A 21,560-nucleotide genomic window follows, 5' to 3' on the forward strand; every position below is an offset into this window, starting at 1 on the left:
CAAGCTAACTGATGAGATGAGGTGACCGATGACTTAGAGGAATTGTGGAGAGGAAAAGAGAGGAGCGAAGGAGGAAGGTCACATGGCTCCTTCTTCCACTCTGCCCCTAAACATGGAGAAAAGCAGAAAGCCAAGGCACAAGTTTCCTGAACATCTTATACTTACAGCAGCCACCAAAATAAAGAGAAAGAAAACATGTGACAAAGGCATGAAGTTTTTCTTAATCTTTTTTTTTTCCTGTCAAAGTTCACTTTAATTCTGATAAATTTGTCATAATCTTTCAATTCTGGAAGTTTACCATTATAAGGGCTCGTAAGACTTTTCTCCAAAAGCGAGAATTAATTCACACCATTATCTCCTGAATGATTGTTATTGCTGTTTTTAGTTGCCATTGAGGCAGTTTTGAATCTTGGTGAACAGAATGAAGCGGTGCCTGAGCCTGCGCCACCTTCGTGAACAAATCCCGCTGAGCTTTATCCTTTGGCCAACGTTGCCCTTCTGATCTCCAATAGCTGATTACTACGACAGCATACTTCCCTAGTGTTATTGGTCACCTTTGTTGTCACAGGCTCTCGGGTCACATTGAGGATGGCTTACAAGGATGCGAAATGATTGAAAGGGAAAAGCAGGGCTGTATTTGGTGAGCCAAGCGAAGGAACCCCAGGGGACTTACATCACTAAGTGGTGCCCTCAGCAACAGGCTTTGAGTTGGTGCAGTAACTTGAAGCAGGCTCTCACTGGGGGAGAGACTCTGGAGTTGACTAGATGGATCAAAGGGGTGGTCTGAGGTTGGCTCTTGGTTTGCGCACGCCTTGGGGATTTTTATGGGGTTAAGACGGCCTCTTGGAGGACACAATGGCAGTCTCCCAGCCCTTGCAGCAACATAAATGTCAGCAATTGTTCACGAAAAGTTGCCCAGTCTGTTGGAAGTGGTTATTCTCCCACAGCCTCTTGGCTTTGGTTTGGTTTGGTTTTTTAGATAGATGAGAGAAAGAGAGAGAGATTTCCCAGAACTGTAAATATGGGAATACTACAAAGAAGGAAGTTATTATTGTCTCAAGCAATTATGCCATCTAGTGGTGTCATGTAATTTTAAGAACACGTGTCGCTTTATAACCCTGCCTTTTGTGTGTCTCTCCACTTGTTTGTCAGTTTGTCACACTACGGTGGCTTGTATGTTACTGTGATGCCTCAAATACCAGCAGTGTCACTCATGGTGAGCAGGTTTCAGCTGAGCTTCCAGACTAAGAACAGACTACGAAGAAGGAGTAGGTAGTCCACTTATGAAGGAGTAGCCACGGAAATCCTTCTGAACAGCAGAACATTGTCTGATACAGTGCCCCAAGATGGACCCCACAGATAGGAAGGCACACAAAATACCAACTGCAAAGAGCTGCCGCCCCAACGTAGTCTATTTTAATGACATGGATGGAGCAAAGGTTTCAGGATCTTCATTTGTTGATGGGCATGACTCGAAATGAAAATAGTTGAGACACTGGAGTGTGGAATGTATGAAGTATGGATCTAGAAAAATAGGAGTCCATGAAAGATGAACAAACACATATAGATACCCTAGACTAAGCATTAGTGAGCTGAAATTAGTGAGCTGATATTGACCATTTTAATCAGACAATCATAAAGTTTGTGGTGATACAATAACAAACTGAAGACGAATGATGCTGCATTCATTGTCAAAAAGACATTTCAAGATTTGTCTTGACATATAATGCTGTCTGTGATAAGATTATATCTATATGCCGACAAGGAATAGTTAATACAACTATTCAAAGTAAAGCACCACCTCTGATAACTATGATGAAGCAAATGAAGAATTCTTACCTACTTGGTCTGAAATTGATCAAATACGTGAATTGATAATTACTGGTAAATGGAATTAATAATTACTGGTGATTAATGCAAAAATGATCAACGGAGAGGAAGAATCAGTGGTTGGAAAACATGGCCCTGGTGGTCAAAGCAAACCTGAAGATCCCAAAAAAAGAATCTTGAACTTCTTGATGAAAAAAACCCTTTTTCAACAACTTACACACAGGCTATGCACATGGTCTTCCCCGAATGGAATACAAGGGAACGAAGTTGACTACATATGTAGAAACAGACAAGGGAGGAACTCAATATCATCGACCAAAATAAGACTGAGGACCAACGGTGGGAAAGACCATCAACAAGTTCAGGTTGCAGCTGGAGAAAATTAAAACAAGTCTAAGAGAAACAAAATAATCCTGATAACTCTACCTGAATTTGGAGCCCATTTCAAGAATGGATTTGATGCATTGAATATTTATGATTGAATACCAGATTAGTTGTGAGACACTTTCAAGAACATTATAAATTAAGAAATCAAAAAGTCATTTTAAAAGAAAGAAAACACCATAGTGATTGCCAGAAGAGACTCTAAATCTTGCTCTAATATGGAGAGTAGCTAAAATAAAAGAAATTATGAAGTAAGAGAATTGAACAAAAATTTTGAAAAGGCAGCTCAAAACAAAATAAAGCATTATAATGGCAGGAGCAAAGACCTGGACTTAGAAAAAGGAAAGAGAAGAAGACACTCAGCATGTCTCAGATTGAAGGAACTGAAGAAAAAATTCAAGCCTCCCACTGCAATATTAAAGAATTCTATGGGTAAAAATGTAATGCAGTTAGAATCAAAAGAATATAGAAGGAATACACAGAATCACTGTACCAAAAATAATGGGTTGATGCTCACTCACTTCAAGAGGTAGTGTATGATCAAGAATTGGTGGTATTGAAAAAAAGAAGTCCAACCTTTATTGAAAGGATTCATGAAAAACAAGGGTCCAGGCACAGATAGAATATAACAACATGAAGCATTCAACTCTATGGGTCATAACAAACTATGGATAGGGTTGCACTGGACGGGAATTCCAGAACACTTAATAGGGCTCATGCAGAACCTGTACGTAGATCAAGGAGCAGTCATTTGAAAAGAACAAGGGGGAAATGTATGGTTCAAAATCAAGGAAAGTGTGCATTTGGGTTATAATCTTTCACCATACATCGTTGATCTGTGTGCTGAATAAATATTTTGAAAAGCTGGACTGCAAGGAGAATATGAATAGCATCAGGATTGGGGAAAGGCTCATTAGTTGATATATGCAGATGCTGAAGGCAAAGAGGACTTAAAGCACTCTTACTAACGGAGATAAAAATATACGCAGCCTGCAGCATGGGTTACGACTCAGTGTAAGAGAAACAAAAATCCTTACAACCGGATCGATGGACAACATTATGATACAATGAGGATAGACTGAAATTGTCCAGGATTTCATTTTACTTGGATCCGTAATCAATGATCATGGAAGCAGCAGTCAAGAAATCAAATGGCAAGCTGCTTTGGAAAAATCTGCTGCAAAAGTCATCATTAAAGTAGTTAAAATGCAAAGATATCACTTTGAGAGCTAAAGTGCACCTGACTCAAACCAGAGTATTTTCAGTTGCCTCATATGTACACAAAATCTGGCCAACAAATAAAGAAAAGTGGGGAAAAATTTGATGGATTCACTTAAATAATGGTGTTGATAAAGAATATATAAGGTTCTATGGAATGTCAGAAGAATAAGCAAATCTTCTTGGAGAAAGTGGCCAATGTGCTTCTTAGAAAGTTCCTTCCACATACTTTGGCCACATTATCAAGAGAGGTCAGTCCCTAGAAAGGGACATCATGCTGGGGAAAGTACAGAATAGGCCAAGAAAGAGGAAGAGTCTCAAGAAGAAGCATTGACACAGTGGCTGTAACAATGGGCTCAAACTAAACAGCAGTTATGAAAATGGTACAGAGGACCAGGCCGCGTTTTGTAATGTTGTATACAGGTCACCAGTAGGAACTGACTCAATAGTACCTAACAATTTGGGGGCTGAAAATTGAACCATGGGGGCAAATTCATTTTCAGGTCTATAGAGTATTGAAAAATCATAGCCTAAGGGGTTCTATCAGTCTTTATACAATAAATAAGACCTGTTTCTTTTTATTTTTTACTCTGAATTTTATTCCACATTTCTCTCCAATCCTGTCTAGACCCTTCTTATGTGATCCCTTTCAGAGTAGTTCGTAGTGGTAGCCAGGCACTATCTCGTTTTCCTGGTCTCAGGGTTGTGGAGGCTGGCATTCAACTGGTCCATTGGACCAACTGTCTCCACAGGTTTTCAATTTTCTTCTCCCTTCTTTGCTCCAGAGGAGGAAAGACTAATAGTTACACCTTAGATGGCTACTTACAAGCTTTTAAGACCTCAACGTGAGATGTAGACTATTATTTATATGGAATATGCCAACTGACTTTGGTGTCCCCAAGACAATGATACTGAGCCCCCATGTCCATTGACTCATTCAAGATGCTTGGTTATTGCTAAGAAATTTTCATAACTTTTCCCTTTGCATGATCCACCACATACTTGGAGATGGATTGACCCAATGGCAACAATATTAAACTCAAAATAACAATAATTGTGAGGCAGGTGCAAGATTTCATTCTGTTGGGCACTGGTCATTGTGAAAACCAACTCCACAACGCCCAACAACATGACACAGTAAGCTGAATCCCTAATTGAATTAAAATAATCAATCCCATAATATAGCATCGTTTAGAACATGTATAATTTTTATACAAAATGCTGTTTACAGTAAAAATGTATCAGGCATACCAAGACACAAAACCCAGAGAAACAAATAGATCACATAAAAACAAAACAAAAAAAGAAACCCTATATGTGATCAAGATTATTGGAGTTAGTAGATAAACTATCGAACTATGATTAACGTACTCAAAAAGAATTCTAGTTCTTTTTTTCAGTCCAACATAAAGATACTAGATGAAGATGAATGGAATTTCACCAGAGAAAAAGAAGCAAACTCAAGTTCTATTACAGGAAAATACAATAAAAAAAATCCAAAAGATTGGACGTAGCATAAGAAACAATTGATAAGTTAGAAATCAGGTCAAAAATTTCAAATCTGAAGCTCAGAGTAAACAGTAAAATGGGAAACACCAAAAAAGGAATAAGCGAGCTGTAGGATATAGCCACTCACACGGACTCACTGCCATCGAGTCCGTTCCAACTCTTACAACCCTACAGGACAGAGTAGAACTGCCTATGTTGATTTACGAGACTCTTTGCAGGAGTAGAAAGCCTCATCTTTCTGTCGAGGAGTGGCTGATAGTTTTGAACTGCTGACCTTGTAGTTAGCAGCCCAATTCATAACCACTATGCTACCCGGGCTCGCATGTCCAAGGGAAAAGGCCTAATTATGTATATTTGAATATAATGAAGAGAAAAAAATTAAATAATTACAGTATTCAACAGATTAAACACATCAATACACAAACTAAATAATTACTAAAAATAACAACCTATCAAACCTTTCACCATTGAGTCAGTCCTGACTCACGGCAACTTTACGTGTTACAGAGCCACACTGTGCTCCGTAGGGGTTTTGGACTATAATCTTTACAGAAGCAGATTGCCAGGCATTTTTTCTTCAATGCCACTAGGCTTGGACCGCCAAACTTTAGGTTAGTGGTCAGTGCAAACCATTTGGGATACAACAGGAATGCAACAACACCAAAAAAGCCAGCCCAAGGACACTGTTGAAAAGCTGCTTAAAACGTAACAGGAACTGGAAACACTGGGAGTCCAGGGCAGATGGTCCCTTCAGGACCAGTGGTGTGAGTGGTGATACCGGGAGGGTGGGGTGGGAAGGGGGAACCAATTACAAGGATCTACATATAACCTCCTCGCTCAGGGATGGACAACAGAAGAGTGGGTGAAGGGAGATGTCGGACAGTGTAAGATATGACAAAATAATAATTTATAAATTATCGAGGGTTCGTGAGGGAGGGGGAAGTGGGAAGGAGGGGAAAATATGAGGAGCTGATGCCAGGGACTTGGGTGGAGAGCAAACGTCTTGAGAATGATGAGGGCAATGAATGTACAAATGTGCTTTACACAATTGATGTATGTATGGATTGTGATGAGTTGTATGAGCCCCTAATAAAATGATTTTTTTTTAATATTAGACAGAAAGGAAATCCTAAAAGCGGTCAGACAAGTAACTTCTGAAATAGTACTAATGATAGCTGGTAGCTGATTGCTGACTTTTCAACAGAAACAATGGAAGCTTGAAGACAATGGAATAGTGTTTTAAATATGGGAAATACATACACAAAACCCTGTAAACCTAGAAGTCTATATTGACATATATCTTGATATATAGGCTCTATCTAGAGCAATGGTTCTCAACCTTTCTAAGGTCACAACCCTGTAATACAGTTCCTCGTGTTGTGATGAACCCCAAACCATACATTATTTTCATTGCTACTTCATAACTGTAATTTTGCTACTGTTATGAATCAGGTGACCCCCATGAAAGTGTCATTTGAACCCCAAAGGGGTCGTGTCCCACAGATTGAGAACCACTGACCTAGAGAATTGAAGGCAAACAATGCATTTTCAGACAAGTAAAAAGTGAACTTGTCACCCATAGACCCTAGAAGTGAGATGGCGGGGAGGGGGATCTTAACAGGAGTCTAAATGGAAGAATAGTCCCAGATGAAAGCATTCAGAAGAAATAAGTAACAATACAAAAAGCAATCATGTAGGAAAATAAGAATGGATACGGAACATTCTCCACTGCTGGTAGGAATGTAAAATGATAAAGCCCTTTTGAAAAATGGTCTGGCAATTCCTCAAAAAATTAAAAGTAAAATTACCATATGATCCAGAAATTCCATATATATATTTAAATGCTACCAAATCATTAGACAGAGTAGAACTCATAGCAACCCCATAAGACAGAGTAGAACTGCCCCATAACTTTCCCAAGACTGTCTTCCTTCTGGAAACATTTTTTTCTCTAAAGCAGTGGTTGCTGGGTTCGCACCAACCTCTTGGTTAGCAGCTAAGCATCTAACCACTGCATCACAAGGACTATTTAGGTCTGTGCCTTAAGGGTGTGAAAACAGCCACACAAATCAAAATATGTAGGCTGATGTTCACTGAAGCATAACAAAATGGTGGAAATAGAGTGTCCACCGATAGATAAGTGAATAAATAAAATCTGGTATATACTGGTGACCCTTCAATTTTGTGGGTTATACTGCTGATTTTTTTAATGCTGTGATACTTATCATCTCTACTTAAACAGTTCATCTCTCTAGCAAATTGTGTATCATAGTTTTTTTTTAAGTGATCTCTTGCCGTTCTCAAGTATTTTCAATGGGTTTGGTACAATTCTGTAACCCTTGAATAACATCATAGGACCCATAAAAATTGCCACTAGTGATGTTGGTCATGCTTTGAAGCAGAGACCATCCACGACTATAAGAAAAAGTTGAATTACTTGATATGTACTCACAGATTGTGGCCCGCATTGTAAGATCATTGTTAAAATTAAAAAGAAAGAAAGAAAAGAAAAAGAAAATTCTTAAAGCCATTGCTATAGCTACTCCAACAAGCTTTGAGCTTTTTGCAGAAGCTTTTAATCTTGTATTAAAAACAGAGCTATTACATGACTGTACTATCATATAACATAAAAAACATGTGTTGATTGTTATTGGTAAGGCTTCGAGTCAATGATAGGCTATTAGTAGTTATGTTTTGGAAAGTCAAAATTTATAGCTGGATTTTCAGCTATGCAGGGGCCAGTTCCCCTAGCCCAGAACTGTTCAAGGCTCAAGTATACATAGAGTGTAATGCTACTCAACATTCAAGAAAAAGAAAGAAATGTTGTTACCTGCTAGTACATGAATAAACCTGAAAGACTATGCTGAGTGTGGGGACATTAACATCTAAGGCAGTGGTTGGTTACAAAAACAGACTGATGCATTTGTTACCACTCAGGAAAAAAAGAGGTGGGGGGGGGAGGGTGTTGGCATGAAACAGCAAATAATAATATGATTTTATATATTATAAAATTTTATATAATTTTACACCTACAGTAGCAGTCTAGCAACAACAACAAAATGTTTTTAATGTTATATTGTTGATGCTACTTAGGTACAACTAAACGCTTCATGGGATTCATTTTCTTGGTTAGAAGATTTATGGTCATGGCTTCATGAGTCTATCCAGTCAATTGGTCTAACAGTTTGAGAATTTCTGTTCTACCTCTCAGAGCCCTGGTGGCATAGTGGATTATGGGTTGAGCTGTTAACCATAAAGTTAGCAGTTTGAAACCTCCAGCCAACCAGAGGGAGAAAGATGGAGCTTTCGACTCTTCCACAGGGGCAGTTTTACTCTGTCCTATAGCACTGCCATGAGTCAATTGACTCAATGGCAAAGAGCTTGGTTTGAGTTTGACTCTACTTCCTAGTTTAACGAATAGCACCTTGGTCTTAAAAGCTTGTGAGTGTCCACTCAAGCTATTGCCATGGCATAGAACTCCACATTCATATGGAAACCACTTACCAAATCCATTGAGATTTGGGAGAATCCCCTAAGCCTAATGCCTCAAAGTACATTTTCAACCTTGAACCATTTCTCATAAGGCCAGCGTTAAAATAAACAGCAGTGGAGCACAATTTATTTTTTAACTTACCTTAAGCATAACACCCTTATAGATAATGAGGTATATGATCTTAATCTGGCAACAATCTAAAGCGCAGATGAGACCTTTAAAGGGCAGAATACCTAATTTATTGGAGAGAGATTAAGAATGGTTACACCGCGAAGTGCGCAACTAAATGTCATTGAACTGTTCGTGTAGAAATGATGAACAGATATGGTTGATTTTGTATGTTGCCACCAAAAATGAATACAATATTTTTAAAAGAATAAATACTGATTATTTAAAACAGCAATGCAAATATTGAGTGAGCTTTAAAGTATGTACTTAAAATGTGTGAAAACAGCAACACAAAAATTGCGAGGGGGTGGATGGAATCCACCATCCACCTTAAAATCTTCTAAAGCGCCCTATTAGCCATCACTGTATTTATTCAAAATAAATCCATGCTTTCCCACAAAAAGACTTGTGAATGAGTGTTGATAACACAGTTTATAGTAATACCTGGAAATAACTCAAAGGCCCATCTACCAAAGGAGATATAAGCATATTCATTGTATATTATAAGAGAGAATACAAAAAGTTGGGGGGAGGCAGACTAGTTGCCTTTGAGTCAATTCCAATCCATGGAAGCCTTATGTATGCAAGACAAACTGGTCCACGGTTTTTCAGGCTGTGAACTATGGGAAGCAAACCAGCAGGCCTTTCTTTCAAAATGTTTCTGGCTGGGTTTGAATGATCAACTTTTCAATTAATAGTTGAATATGGTTGGCCCAACCCAGGAACAACTACTCAACAATACAAATGAACTGCTGATAGGCTGCAAAATATGGAGACGTCTCACAGACATTACACTGAGCAAGAGGAGCAATTTCATCTAAATGAAGTGCTGGACTAAGCCAAACTAATTTATGTTGCTAAGTCAGAGCAGTGGTTACGCTGGCCAACACCTATCTTTCTGTCTCAAATATTAGACTGCTGTCTGGGTATATTTAATCGGCCGATTCAAAAATGGCACCAGTTTTACCCATCAGCTCTAGTTTTTCAGATACAGAACATATACCAATCTTGACTCCGATCATTCATAAAAAATAAAAATAGTTCAATATAGTTCCAATTTGGTATCTGAAAAGGGGGCTAGAAATAAGCATGATTGTACAATACGTAAGGACCCATGAGAGTGCAGTGGATTGTGTGCTTGACTGATAACCACGAGGTCAGCTATTCAAGCCTACCAGTGGCTCTGCAAGTGAAAGAAGAGACTTCCTGCTCCCATAGAGATTGACAGCCTCGAAACCCACAGGAGTTCTGCTCTGTCCTATGTGGTCACTATGATCGACCGATTGATAGTGAGACTGGTACAATAAATAGAGATTCAAATCTCCTGAAACCCCAAATTAGTCTGTCAGAGTTCAAACTCCTTTATTAAAGTTAAAATGTTCCAGCCTTGTTGTAAGATGGCACAACTTCTGTACCAGTGCACAGAAACTCTTAAAAGAAAATGTAGAGTTTCTCTTATAAAGAAGCTGGGAGTCAACCTCACCTGCGAAACATTTATGATGAATTATCCATTCATTCCTATATATTAAAATGTGTTCTGAAGTGCTTACTGCAGAATTTGAAAAAGAAAAATTTTGAACTTCAAAATATTTATAAAAAATCTAGATCTCAAAATATGTGTGAAAATTTATACAGAGCCTTACTTTTTGAACACTCTAAATTGCCCTCGCACCTTCCACATATGCGCCTTTTCAGTTTTCTTTTTTATTTTCCACTCTTCTCAAGCTGTCATCTGACTCTTTGCAATATTCAACTAGCAGTGTTTGTGTATAATTCACAACCTCCTATACCAAAAGGAAAAACTTGCTGCCATCTAATAAATTCTAACTCCTAGTGACCCTATAGGACAAGAAAAACTGCCCCTTTGGGTTTCCAAAGCTTTAAATCATTTAGAGGCTGTGGAGGAAAAGGTGGGTTAGAACCACTGACCTTATGATTGGCAGCTCAATGTATAATCAAATAGACACCATGGGTCCATATACGGCTTCCCTTGGAAGTCCTATAATACCTCATTCTTTTCCAAATATTTCTTACCTTTTAGTCTTAACTTGTGATCTGTGAGTCTGAATTCTTCTCCTATTTAAAACTAGAATGATAAATTAATAAGTTAGTATAACTTAAAAGCTGAAAATAGAATGGAAGCCCATATCTTAAAAAAAAGAAATCAAAGCTGATGTGGTCTATCCAAAAGTCCCACAAAATCCCAGGACAAGCCTAAAACCCAAGACCCCAACAAAATAAAATGTTTGTTGTTTGCAGGTCTGTGCTATCTTTGGGAGGTTTAGAAAGTGGAATGAAGCCGGAAGGGCCTCTGGGCTGTTGACAACACCTTAATATGATTGCTGATTACACATAAGCTCATTCCACGCACACTTGGGATTGTGTACTTGTGTATATGTCAACTGTATATCAATAAAAAATTAAAAATATATTTCAAGCATATAAAATTACACAAATAACAAGACTCTGATGGCCATCTATGTACAAATGTGCTCAATACAATTGATGTATGAATTTCTATAAGAGCTCTAAGAGCCCCCAAGAAAATGATTTATTTTTAAAAAATAATAAGACTGCACCCATGAAGATTAAGAAATAAAAAACTTACCAATATAGTTGATCTCTGTCCTACTCTCTGATTACATTCCCTCCCCTCATCCTACCAAGGGCTACCACTCTCTTGAAGTTGACCTTCATCATTTGTCTGCACTTTTTAAAATAATTTTTTCTTTATATACAAGTTAACCCAAACCAGTTGATGTGGAGTAAACTGTGACCATGGTGACCTCATGTGTAGAAAGCTGATCTATTTCATAGGGTATTCAAGGTTGTGACCTTTCAGAAGCAGATAGATCATCAAGCCTGTCTTTGGAGGCCTCTCCGAGTGGGCTCCATCCACCAACCTTGGCAGTGAATAGCTGATAGCTTAACCCTTTGCACCATTCCTGGTCTGCTGTTGATGTTGTTGCATGCCATCGTGTCCATTCCAAATCTCAGCAACTGGGGAAGACAGAATAGAACTGTCTCATAGGGATTCCTAGACTGTAATCTTCAAGGGAGCAAATTGACAGGTCTTTTCTCCCAATGACCTTTCAGTGAGCAGTCGAGCACTTCACCATTACACAACCGGGATATATATATAATTTATATAAGGAATACTTATGTATATATACTTATGTATTCCTTATATAAATTTCCAAAAAAAAACTATATGGAAAGAAACCCCAATGGCACAGCAGTTGAGTGATAGGCAGATAACCCAAAGGTTGGCAGTTAAAATCCAACAGCCACTTTCTTTTAGGAGAAAGGCATGGCGGTCGGCTCTTGGAAAGACCAGAAACAATTTCGGTAGTTCTACTCTGCCCTACAGGGTCACTATGAGTTCCAATGGACTCTAGCCCAACAGATTTGGTTGTATCGGGTTTAAGCAATGTATCGGAATCACTGGGTCATTCAAATGGCTACCCTGCTTAGCCATTCACTGAAAGATTGGAGGTTCAGGTCCACTCAGAGGTGTCTCAGGAGAAAGGGCTGGTGGTCTGCTTCCAAAAGATCAGCCTTGGAACCTCAGTAGCGCCCAGTGTCACGCGGACACACTTGGGGTCTCTACGGCTTGGATGTGTCTCGACGGCAACCGGAGACATCGGCAACGTGTCGAAGGTGGTCCGCTATTTCACGCCCCTAGGTTAGGGGTAGTTTGGTTTCTATTTTCTAAAAATCATTCCAAAAGAAGCTGGAGGGAACCTTCTGGAATGATGACAATATTCCATATTTTGATTGGCCGGTTGGTTATATGGCTATCAGGTATACACAGTGGTCAAAACTCATGAACTTGTGCATTTTAAGACCCGTGTATTTCATTGTATGGAAATTTCATCTCACTTTCAAAAAACTAAGAGATCATTCTAGCTTCTTGATAGGGAATGGATGGAGGTGGATAGACGTTGGAGCCGGAAGGTCAGCTAGCAGAGTACTGATGATCTGGTGACCAACGTGAGACAAATGGCATCCATCTGAGGAGCAAGGAAGTAGAACCTGGGTGTGGAAGGAAACACAGGTCTTTGAGCAGCTTACCTGTTAAGTAGTGCAGTAACTGAAGGGAGAAGAGGGGTCAAAGGAGGGCTTTTTAAATAGAGAAGATCAAGAGCTTATTTGTATGCTGTTGAGCTTGATGCATTACAAAAAGAAATGCAGGTAAGAAATGAGATATGTATGAAGGAGCTAAGTCCTTGAGAAGGTGAGATGGATAGGCTATGAGATACAGGTGGTTTGGCTTTTGCGGCAAAATAATGTCTTCTTGCTTTTTAACTAGAAAGAGGGGGGAAAATAAAAGTAAAGGAATAAAAATAAAAAGCAGGGAAAACTGTTTGGTGGTCAAAAGATATGAGAATCCCATCTAATGGCTGCTTCTTTTTCAATGCACATGAGTCATGCTCTGAAAAAAGGTGGGGGCGGTTGTTTTGGAGAGCGGAGACGGTTTTACATGGTATGACACTGCAGTGGTGCAGGCTGGAAAAGTAGCGCAGTATGGTGGGAGTGGCTAGAAAAAAAAAACACGGGTTCCATTTTGAACAGGTTAGATGCCCATCAGTATCTGATTTTTCACAAAAAATATTGAGCTAAAAAGCAAATATATTGTTAATTTTCTTTGATTATACAATATAAAGCACAACGTAACATATTAGATACTTAAGAGAATAAAAGAAAGAATGAGACGTACACGGTTTTTTCAAAGATTTTATTAGCACATTTCATCTTGTCTGCAGAAAACTCATTCTTTTCAGAATCTAATTCGTTATCAAAGACACCTTAAATTTCCTCACTTAGAAGAATAACAATCTGTGTCTTCCCATCCTACCAACTCTTCATTTCATGTGAAATAAGAATAATTATATGGTGGTCTTCTAAAATCATTTTTAAACTGAATTCACCAGGGGGGCAATTCTCATGGGAAACAGATACAATCCATATCCCTAGATTGTCACAATTGATGACAATTATAGGGCTATGACTGATGAAGCTTTAACCTCTTCTGTCTTTGAGACATTCTGTTAGTGCTAAATCACTCATGACCACTGAGTGAAAAATGCATTTAGCTCACAAAGAAGGATCCCAGGGAGGTCCTGGCTAAACCTTCATATGGCCAGAAGAACAGAAGCACTGGCTGCTTAAGAGTTAAATTAGCACAGTGTACTGTTTATCATTTATCACTTATCAGATGAAAAATGAAAGATTCCAATGCAGCAAAATAAATTACTAACGTCTTATTACCCTTCTTCCACTTAAAAGGACCCTATTCATGCCACCACAGAACTGGGTGGCTGAGAAGGCAGACTTCTAGGCTGCTAATTCATGTGTATGTTGAGGACAGTCTCCTAATTCCTGTTGCCATAGCCAGACTGTAAATGCATATGTTTTTGTCATTCTTAACTACAGTAATTAAGAACTGCAGCTGCCAACTTTGGGGCTAATATTCACACATATGCAGTTCATGTTCTACTCTTAAAATAATTCCTTGTTTTCCATCAGAAGCCCCAACACTAATATATAAAATGGCAGAATTCAATTTAAAAAATAATAATCTGGACTCTGGACCAAATGCAGTTATGATGTATCCCCCTCCCTCCCCCTCCCATTCCTCCTCCCTCCCCCTCCTCCTCCTCCTTGCCCCCTCCTTCCTCCCTCTCCTCCTCCCCCTTCCCTCTCCTCTTCCCCCTCCCCTTTCCTCCTCCCCCTCCCCTCTCCTCTTCCCCCTCCCCTCTCCTCTTCCCCCTCCCCTCTCCTCCTCCCCCTCCCCTCTCCTCTTCCCCCCTCCCCTCCTCCTCCCTCCCCCTCCTCCCTCCCCCTCCTCCTCCCTCCCCCTCCTTCTCCTTTTCCCCTCCTCCTCCCTTCCCCCTCCTCCTCCCTCCCTTTCTTCTCCCTCCCTGCTCCCCTCCTCCTCCTCTCCCCCCTCCCCTCTAGAAAAATGGCCCCTTTCCTTCATTTCCCCTTACTTAATACTGATAACCCATGGTCAAGCTGTAAAATGAAAGAGCATGTTAGATATCAATACATCCCAAATAGCCATGTTTATAAAGAGGAGGAAAAAAACCCTCATTTTTTGTTCTAGACCATCATCCTGTGATGAACTATCATTTTAAGTGTGGGGCACCACTTTTTTCTCCTACATTGACAGGTTGACGCATTCAGAATCTTTATGTCGCTGAGAAAATAAGCAACCCTTTCTCTGTGTCATTAAACACAACAGGACACCAGTCCTGAGAGAAAAGAGGTTTTCAAAAACACCTGCAGAATCCCGAGTGTGACCATTAGGCTTCATATTTCCATTATAAGGGACGCAGAGAAAAGTCATCCTGTGGCCAAAAGCGCATCAGGACCAGACTTCAAGTGGTCAATGGCACAAATATCTCTAGGGCCGCTCCACTGCAGATGTCTGTAATCCTAGAATCTGAAGCAATGGGGGCGGGGGGGGGGGGGGCTCCTACTCCTATCTGACCAGGCAGGGATTTTTCCCCCAAGCCATCTCTGAGAAATGGCTAGCCTCTCTTTCAATTACCCCAGTGGGGGAGTTTTCAAGAGAAGGTTCTCGAAAAAAATAGGAAAGGCTACGAACCAACCATTCAGACATCAAAAAAGATTCTATTCTGTAGGATACGAACGTCATTGCCAATTCCCAAAAACCAAACTTTTGAAAGAATGTGATTAGGAATTGGCAATGCTAACAATTAAACGTTTAAGACATATCCACCCCCACCCCACCCCCACCCCCACCCCAATTCCCGCTAGCTCTTTTCCTTGGCTTGAGGAAGGGTGATCCCTACAATTGGAAACGCAAAGTGGCTTTCCCGTCTCATTTCCTAAAGTAAGGAGGTAAAAAATAGACTCTTTCAGGCTCCAGGCAAGCCGAGAGAGTATCACATCCCTTCCTTACGAAAAATAAGCCAAGGAACCCCCTGCTGGAGCTGCTAAGGCTAAAACACTCTAACTTTCGTCCTCGAATGCCCACTACAGTCAATCGGCACATCCCGAGCTCCCCGGTCTCCAGGCTAAGCGGCCCCTGAAGTTAGCTGGGGTCCGGGAAAGGGTCGGGGCTGTTGTTTTCCGCGCAGCCCTTCAACCTGCCGGCGAAGGGCTGGCAGGAGACTCCCGGGCAAGGCGAGCGCGCCGGGCTGAGCAGCCCGCACATCTCCAGCCCGACCCCGGGACGGGGCGGCCCGGTGCTTACCTGTCGATGCTGATCACGCACAGAGTCATGATCGAGGCAGTGCAGCACATCACGTCCATGGCGATGAAGACATTGCAGAAGAAGTGGCCAAAGATCCACCTTCCCCCTATGAGGTCGGTGATACTAACAAACGGCATGACGGCCAAGGCGACCGAGAGGTCGGCCAGAGCTAGGGACACGATCAGGTAGTTGGAGGGCTGGCGGAGTTTCTTGACGAAGCATACCGAGATGACCACCAGGCAGTTGCCGGCGATGGTCAACAGGGTAATCAGCGTCAGGACCGAACAGATCAGAACTTTTTCGGCTTGTCCAAAGTCGACCTGTTCCACCACACAGCCCTGGGCACGGTCCGTAGCCGAGTCCAAGGTGGACGTCGGGCTGGACGTCGTCGCCACTTCGGTGGAGTCGTGCATCAGGTGCGGGGACCAGGAGCTGGAGGACGGCTCAGTGCCTCCGTCGGGCATCAGGTCTGATAGCCCTTGTCCCCCTTCGGGTCGGAGTAAAGACTCAAAGTGCCCGAAGAGGTCCGGAGGACCGCTGGTATTAACGTCCATATTCTGACTAAGAGCTCCTGTTCCCAACCTGCCTGCGCCCCAGCCGAGCGCGCACTGACTGGCGTCCCGGGGGCTTCACCTCGTCTGTACTGCTCTGCGCGGCCAAGCCAGGGGGCGCGCGCTCGTCGAGGGGGGGGGAGGAGGACGCCCCTGCTCGGCCTCGGGGCCCCGCACGTCCCGCGCCCCCCCAGCCCTTGCGGACACCACGGGAGCGCGGCCGCGCGGGAACTCCCAGCAAGAGGCGCTTCTGGTACCCGACGGGCGCTCGGGACGCGCGGGCTCGCGGGCTCGCGAGCGCGCTGGCCGAGCTCGACTCGCCGCCCCGCACGCAGCCCGCAGCCCGCCGCCCGCCGCCGCTGCTCGGCTCGGCCCGGAGCGCTCGGGAGGTGGCGGGAGAAGTTGTGGCGTGCGCCCCGCCCCTCGCGCCCGCCGCCGCCGCCGCCGCTCCCCTGCGGCAGCCGCGCCGCGTCCCCGCGGCCACCGCCTGCGCCCCCCGCGCCCCCGGGACGGGCTGGCCCGGCAGATGAGCCCACTCCCGCCCCGCCCCGGGACCCCCGGCCCGGGCAAAGGGGGTCTAGCGGCTGCCCTGGCTCCCCGGGGTCCCGAGCCCGTGCGTTCACTCGGGGGGGTCTCTCCTGGCGCTCGGAGACTCAGCCCCCCCGCCCCTCCAGCAGACTAGAACCTTCTCCCAGTAGTCAAGCACTGTTGGCGGGGCTGTCCCCTTGCGGGAGGACGACTTGGGGCGCCAACTCACTGCAACAGAAAGAACCCGGAGGGAGGTTTGGGGTTGTGTTTTGTTGTTTTTTTCCCCCTCCTTCTTCTTCTTTCCCCTAATTAAAGAATCCTACGACAGCCAGCAACAAATGGACACTTCCGTTTCCTACTTTGACCACTTATGGGTGAAAGCGAAGAGGGAAAGGGAGAAGCAGCCTGGCGGGGTGGGGGTGGAAGCTCAGAAGGAAGATGAAAGGCAGAGCCAGGAAAAGTGCGGAATGCCTGAAGTTCCTGGCAAAATGGAGGGTCTGGAGCTCCGCAGAGGAAGGGGGGGGGGGGTGTGGGGGGGTCCTTCAGAGGGTTAAGCCTATTTAACTAATACAAGCCTCTTAGCTCCTAAATTAGACCCTAGCTGTCTTTATATTAAGACTTCAAAGCCCAATATTGAAATGGGAACTAATTTCCCCATGACATTTTGGAAATGTTGCTCACAAGCGCAGAAATGGCCCACTGCACCGCTATGCAGAAGAATCCTGCAGGTGTCTGTTGATGTAATACCTCCCGCCTGAAATCCCTTTAGTATTCAAAACCTGTCAGAGTGGCTGGATTTTATTATTTGTGAGACTTGCTTCATTCCATTTTGTTTAAAGGGTTGTTATTGGAAGCCATTGTTGGTTTCTTTAGTTTAAGACTCGAAAAACCATCAAATCTGTTTTGTTTTTCCAGTTAGGTTGTAAAGGATGACAAAAAAGAAAAGGAACGGAGATCTCATAATGTGTTTATCTGAATGCTCTCATTTGGAGGGGGAAGGTGAGAAGGACGTTTAGTTGTAATTTTTCCAGATAAAGAAACCCAGTTGTTACTGTAACCAGCTAGTAAAGTAATAGCTAGCATTCAAACCAGGTTTATCTGATAGCTAGGCCTATATTCTTCCTTCTACACACTCAACAACATTTTATTTTTAAGTGGAGGAAGAGGGGAGGATTCCTAAATGGTGAGTCAATATTCACAGTTCATCGCTGTCAACATTTTAAAGGCTCGGCTGGGTGGGTTAGGCAAATGAATCCTGTGGGTCAGAAGAGGAGGGAGATGATCAGGCTCCACTGCAGTGGTATTTAATAGTTAAGTGGAGGGGACAGTTCCTCAACCTGACTTACCTCGGTATGGAACTCACCAGCAAATAAAGATTAGGAGTGTGGAGCTGGAAGCCATCTAAGAAATTATTTCACCCATCAATGTTGAGAAGAACTATCGGTGGGAAAGGTTTAATCAATTGTCCAGGATCACATCTGACTGTTGAAATGTCTCACTGTATGGTTTTGAGATTTTGAATTGTTTGGGGGTTCCTTTAAAATCCCTTAAGGTAGTATTTGTCACAAGAGACATTTGACTTTTCTTAATTCATTTTTTTCTTGAATACTCTCATTAATTCCATGTACACATTCTATCTGGGCTCTCTTAAATAGTCTTTCACATGCATTCATTACACAATTAATTTGAAAATTAATAGTTATAGTTTTATTTGAATCGACAGTCAATATAATTAACCACCTACACTCTTACCAGCCCACTTATTAACTCCTAGCAGCTTTTGATTTTTTACTTGTGGATGTATAATGTGCTTAATAATCATTAGAATACCTTCAAGATTACTTCCTCTTCCATTTTCAATGTAGCAACAGATCCAAATTCTCTCTTTAAAGAGCATTCACCTCTCCTGTAGTATCCCTTCTAATGGCTGAATATATGTCCTAAAACATTGCTAGGTTTTTAAATTCATAAACTGTCACAATGTATAAGCATGTTATTGAAATCTCCGTCTCTGCAGCATTATGTTGTTGGTGTTGAGTCTAGATTTCATCTGTCATTGGATTCTTCCAAAATTCTCACAGAACGATCTGGAATTCTTCCCATTTCCCTCTAACCTTGGCTAACTCACAATTGTTTCTATACAAAAGTGCTAAAATCTCATGTAGGATTTTCTCACAAAGAAAAGTAGCTTTATGATTATGAATAAACCTAAATATTTATCTGCATCTGTCATTTGGTTTTTCCCTTGGTTCCTTGGTGTTTCATAATCCTTATCAAAGCGATGCTGCCCCTCCTCCTCCTTCCTGCCCGTTCTTTGGAAGTTAGACTGGGAATCATAAGGAAGTATTGGCACATAAATCAAATGTTCGTGAGCTTTTATTGCTTATTTCTTGCATTTTTATCTTTTAAAATCCTCCTCTAAAAGGAGTATTTACTCCTTTATCTTTTATAACAACAGACTTTCATTGCTTATGACAACAGCCTCCTAAAATTGCTAGTCAGGTCACCCGAGAATAGAGATTTCTGATGTTCCAGATGGAAATTTCCGACTCTTAGAACTGCTTTGGGGGGATTGAGAAGAGCATTCGTAAAAGTCTTTTTTTTTTTTTTTAACACATCTACATTTCATGTGGGTACTTCTGTCTAGGCCAACTCACACATACCTATTGTCTTTGGTATCTAGTGCTGCTGGATCAGAAATACCACAAATGAAGGGTGTTAACAATCAAAATGAATCTCGACCAGATTAGGGGACTAGCAGTCCAAATTCAGGATGCCTACTCTAGGGAATAGTTGGACACATATTTTGGAGGAACACAATTCCATCCATGACATTCTGTCCCCACTCCCAACTCCAATATTTATATTTTTACAACAAGTAAAACATTTTCATTGTTCCATGTCATCCCCAAAGTCTTCAATCAACCCCAAGTCCAGATTCCATGCTGGAGCAAAATTCCTGTTAATTTTCAACTCAAGAACACAGATCATCTGCTTCTAAAGAACAATGTGGAACAGCCCCAAGGTAAACATTTCTAATACACATGGGAGGAAAAGAAGGGAGAACAGGCACCAAGCAGAAGAAAAGGGGAAAAAAGTAGGAAAATTCACATTCGCTCTCAAACTTGAAAATAATCCTCTTATTTTTAGACCTTCTAAGCAATGGCCCTTTCCTCTAGAACAGCGGTTCTCAGCCTTCCTCATGCCGCAACCCTTTCATACAGTTCCTCATGTTGTGGTGACCCCCCCAACCTTAAAATAATTTTCATTGCTACTTCATAACTCTAATTTTGCTACTGTTATGAATCAGGCGACCCCTGTGAAAGGGCCATCTGACCCCCAAAAGGGGTCACAACCCACAGGTTGAAAACCACTGCTCTAGAATCTAGATGTTGGGCGTCCTTTCTGGATCCTAGGTGGAGGCATCTTGCAGTCCTGCTGAGATCCACAGTATCTCTGCTCTCTCAGTGTTGGGGAGTCCCATGCTCCAACTGAGTGGCAACCCCACACCGGTGACCCTGGGTCTTAGCAGGCATCAATTTCCTTCCCAGCATGGCAACCCTGTCAGCTTGCCTCTGGTAAGCCTATCGACCCCCATTCTGCTTCTGGCGCTCCTGAACAGCAGCCCCATGCTTGGGAATCCAGTGGGTGACGATGTGACTCTTGGAAGTCATGACCCTACCCTTTGAGACTGATTGGGCTTTGGGGCCACCCTTTGAGACCCTAAAGATCATGGGACTACCCTTTGCTCCAGAGGCAGCTCTGCTTGCTGTGTTCCTTGTCTCCTCACATTTACCTTCTGTTTCTTTGGCCTCTTACCCATCAACCAAAGCTCTTTAGCTCTACCCATAAGTCCCCGAAATCACCCTGTCCTGCCAGGAAGCCTTGGATCGGCTCTTTTGCTCCATGAATCAGCAAGCCTAACTCCATCGACAAGTAGCCAGAGGTACCCTGCTTCAACAGGAAGCCTCCTACCTGAAGACACAAATGCTTGAACCTGTCGCACAGATTCTCTGTGTTCTGCCACCACTCCTTGCTGTTTAGGCCATAGCTGGTGTTGCCAACACTCCTCATTTCCTTCTGAGTCCTCGCCAGATTTGCCTTGGACACCCATAAGTTCACCAACAATCTCTAGAAGACAATCTAGGCTTTTACTACTAGGCACCTTCAAATTCATCCAACCTCTGCCTGCCAACCAGTTCCAAAACTGCTTCCCCACTTCAGGCATGTGTTAGACAAGCACAGCATTTCCAGTACCAAATTCAATGCTACTTATCTAGTACTGCCATAACTGCTGTAACAGAAATACCACAAAGGGGTAGCTCTAACAGAAAGTTATTCTCTCACACTGAGGAAGCTAGAAGCGCAAATTCAGAGTGCTGGCTGCAGGTGAAGGCCTCTTCCCAGTGTCAGATCTGGACAATTTTCATGTGGCTAGGCACCTCTGCTCCCCACCTCTACGACGTTCTCAGTCCAGGAGCCCTGGGTCCGAAGGACACATTGAGGTCCCTCTCTCTGGATCCTGTTCGCTCTTCTTTTCCGTCTTATAGGTTAAATGTTGATGCAGGCCCTACCCATGTGGCACTTCCCTTAAATCAAACCAGAACCAAGTCTTGAGTAAGAGTGGTGATTGAAGTAAAAATGATGCCTCTCA

General features: G+C 42.5%; 1 protein-coding gene across 1 annotated transcript in view; it reads right to left on the minus strand.

Moving 5' to 3' along the window:
- The window catches only part of HTR7 (5-hydroxytryptamine receptor 7), a 38,310-nt gene extending 21,929 nt beyond the window's left edge, over nucleotides 1-16,381 (minus strand). The window contains exon 1 of the mRNA XM_075534487.1: nucleotides 15,828-16,381. Within this exon, the coding sequence (XP_075390602.1) occupies nucleotides 15,828-16,381 (554 nt within the window). The remainder of the gene's footprint in view (nucleotides 1-15,827) is intronic.
- Between the last annotated feature and the right edge of the window lie 5,179 nt (nucleotides 16,382-21,560).

The sequence above is a fragment of the Tenrec ecaudatus genome, chromosome 16 (genome assembly GCF_050624435.1).
Source record: "Tenrec ecaudatus isolate mTenEca1 chromosome 16, mTenEca1.hap1, whole genome shotgun sequence".
Taxonomy (NCBI): domain Eukaryota; kingdom Metazoa; phylum Chordata; class Mammalia; order Afrosoricida; family Tenrecidae; genus Tenrec; species Tenrec ecaudatus.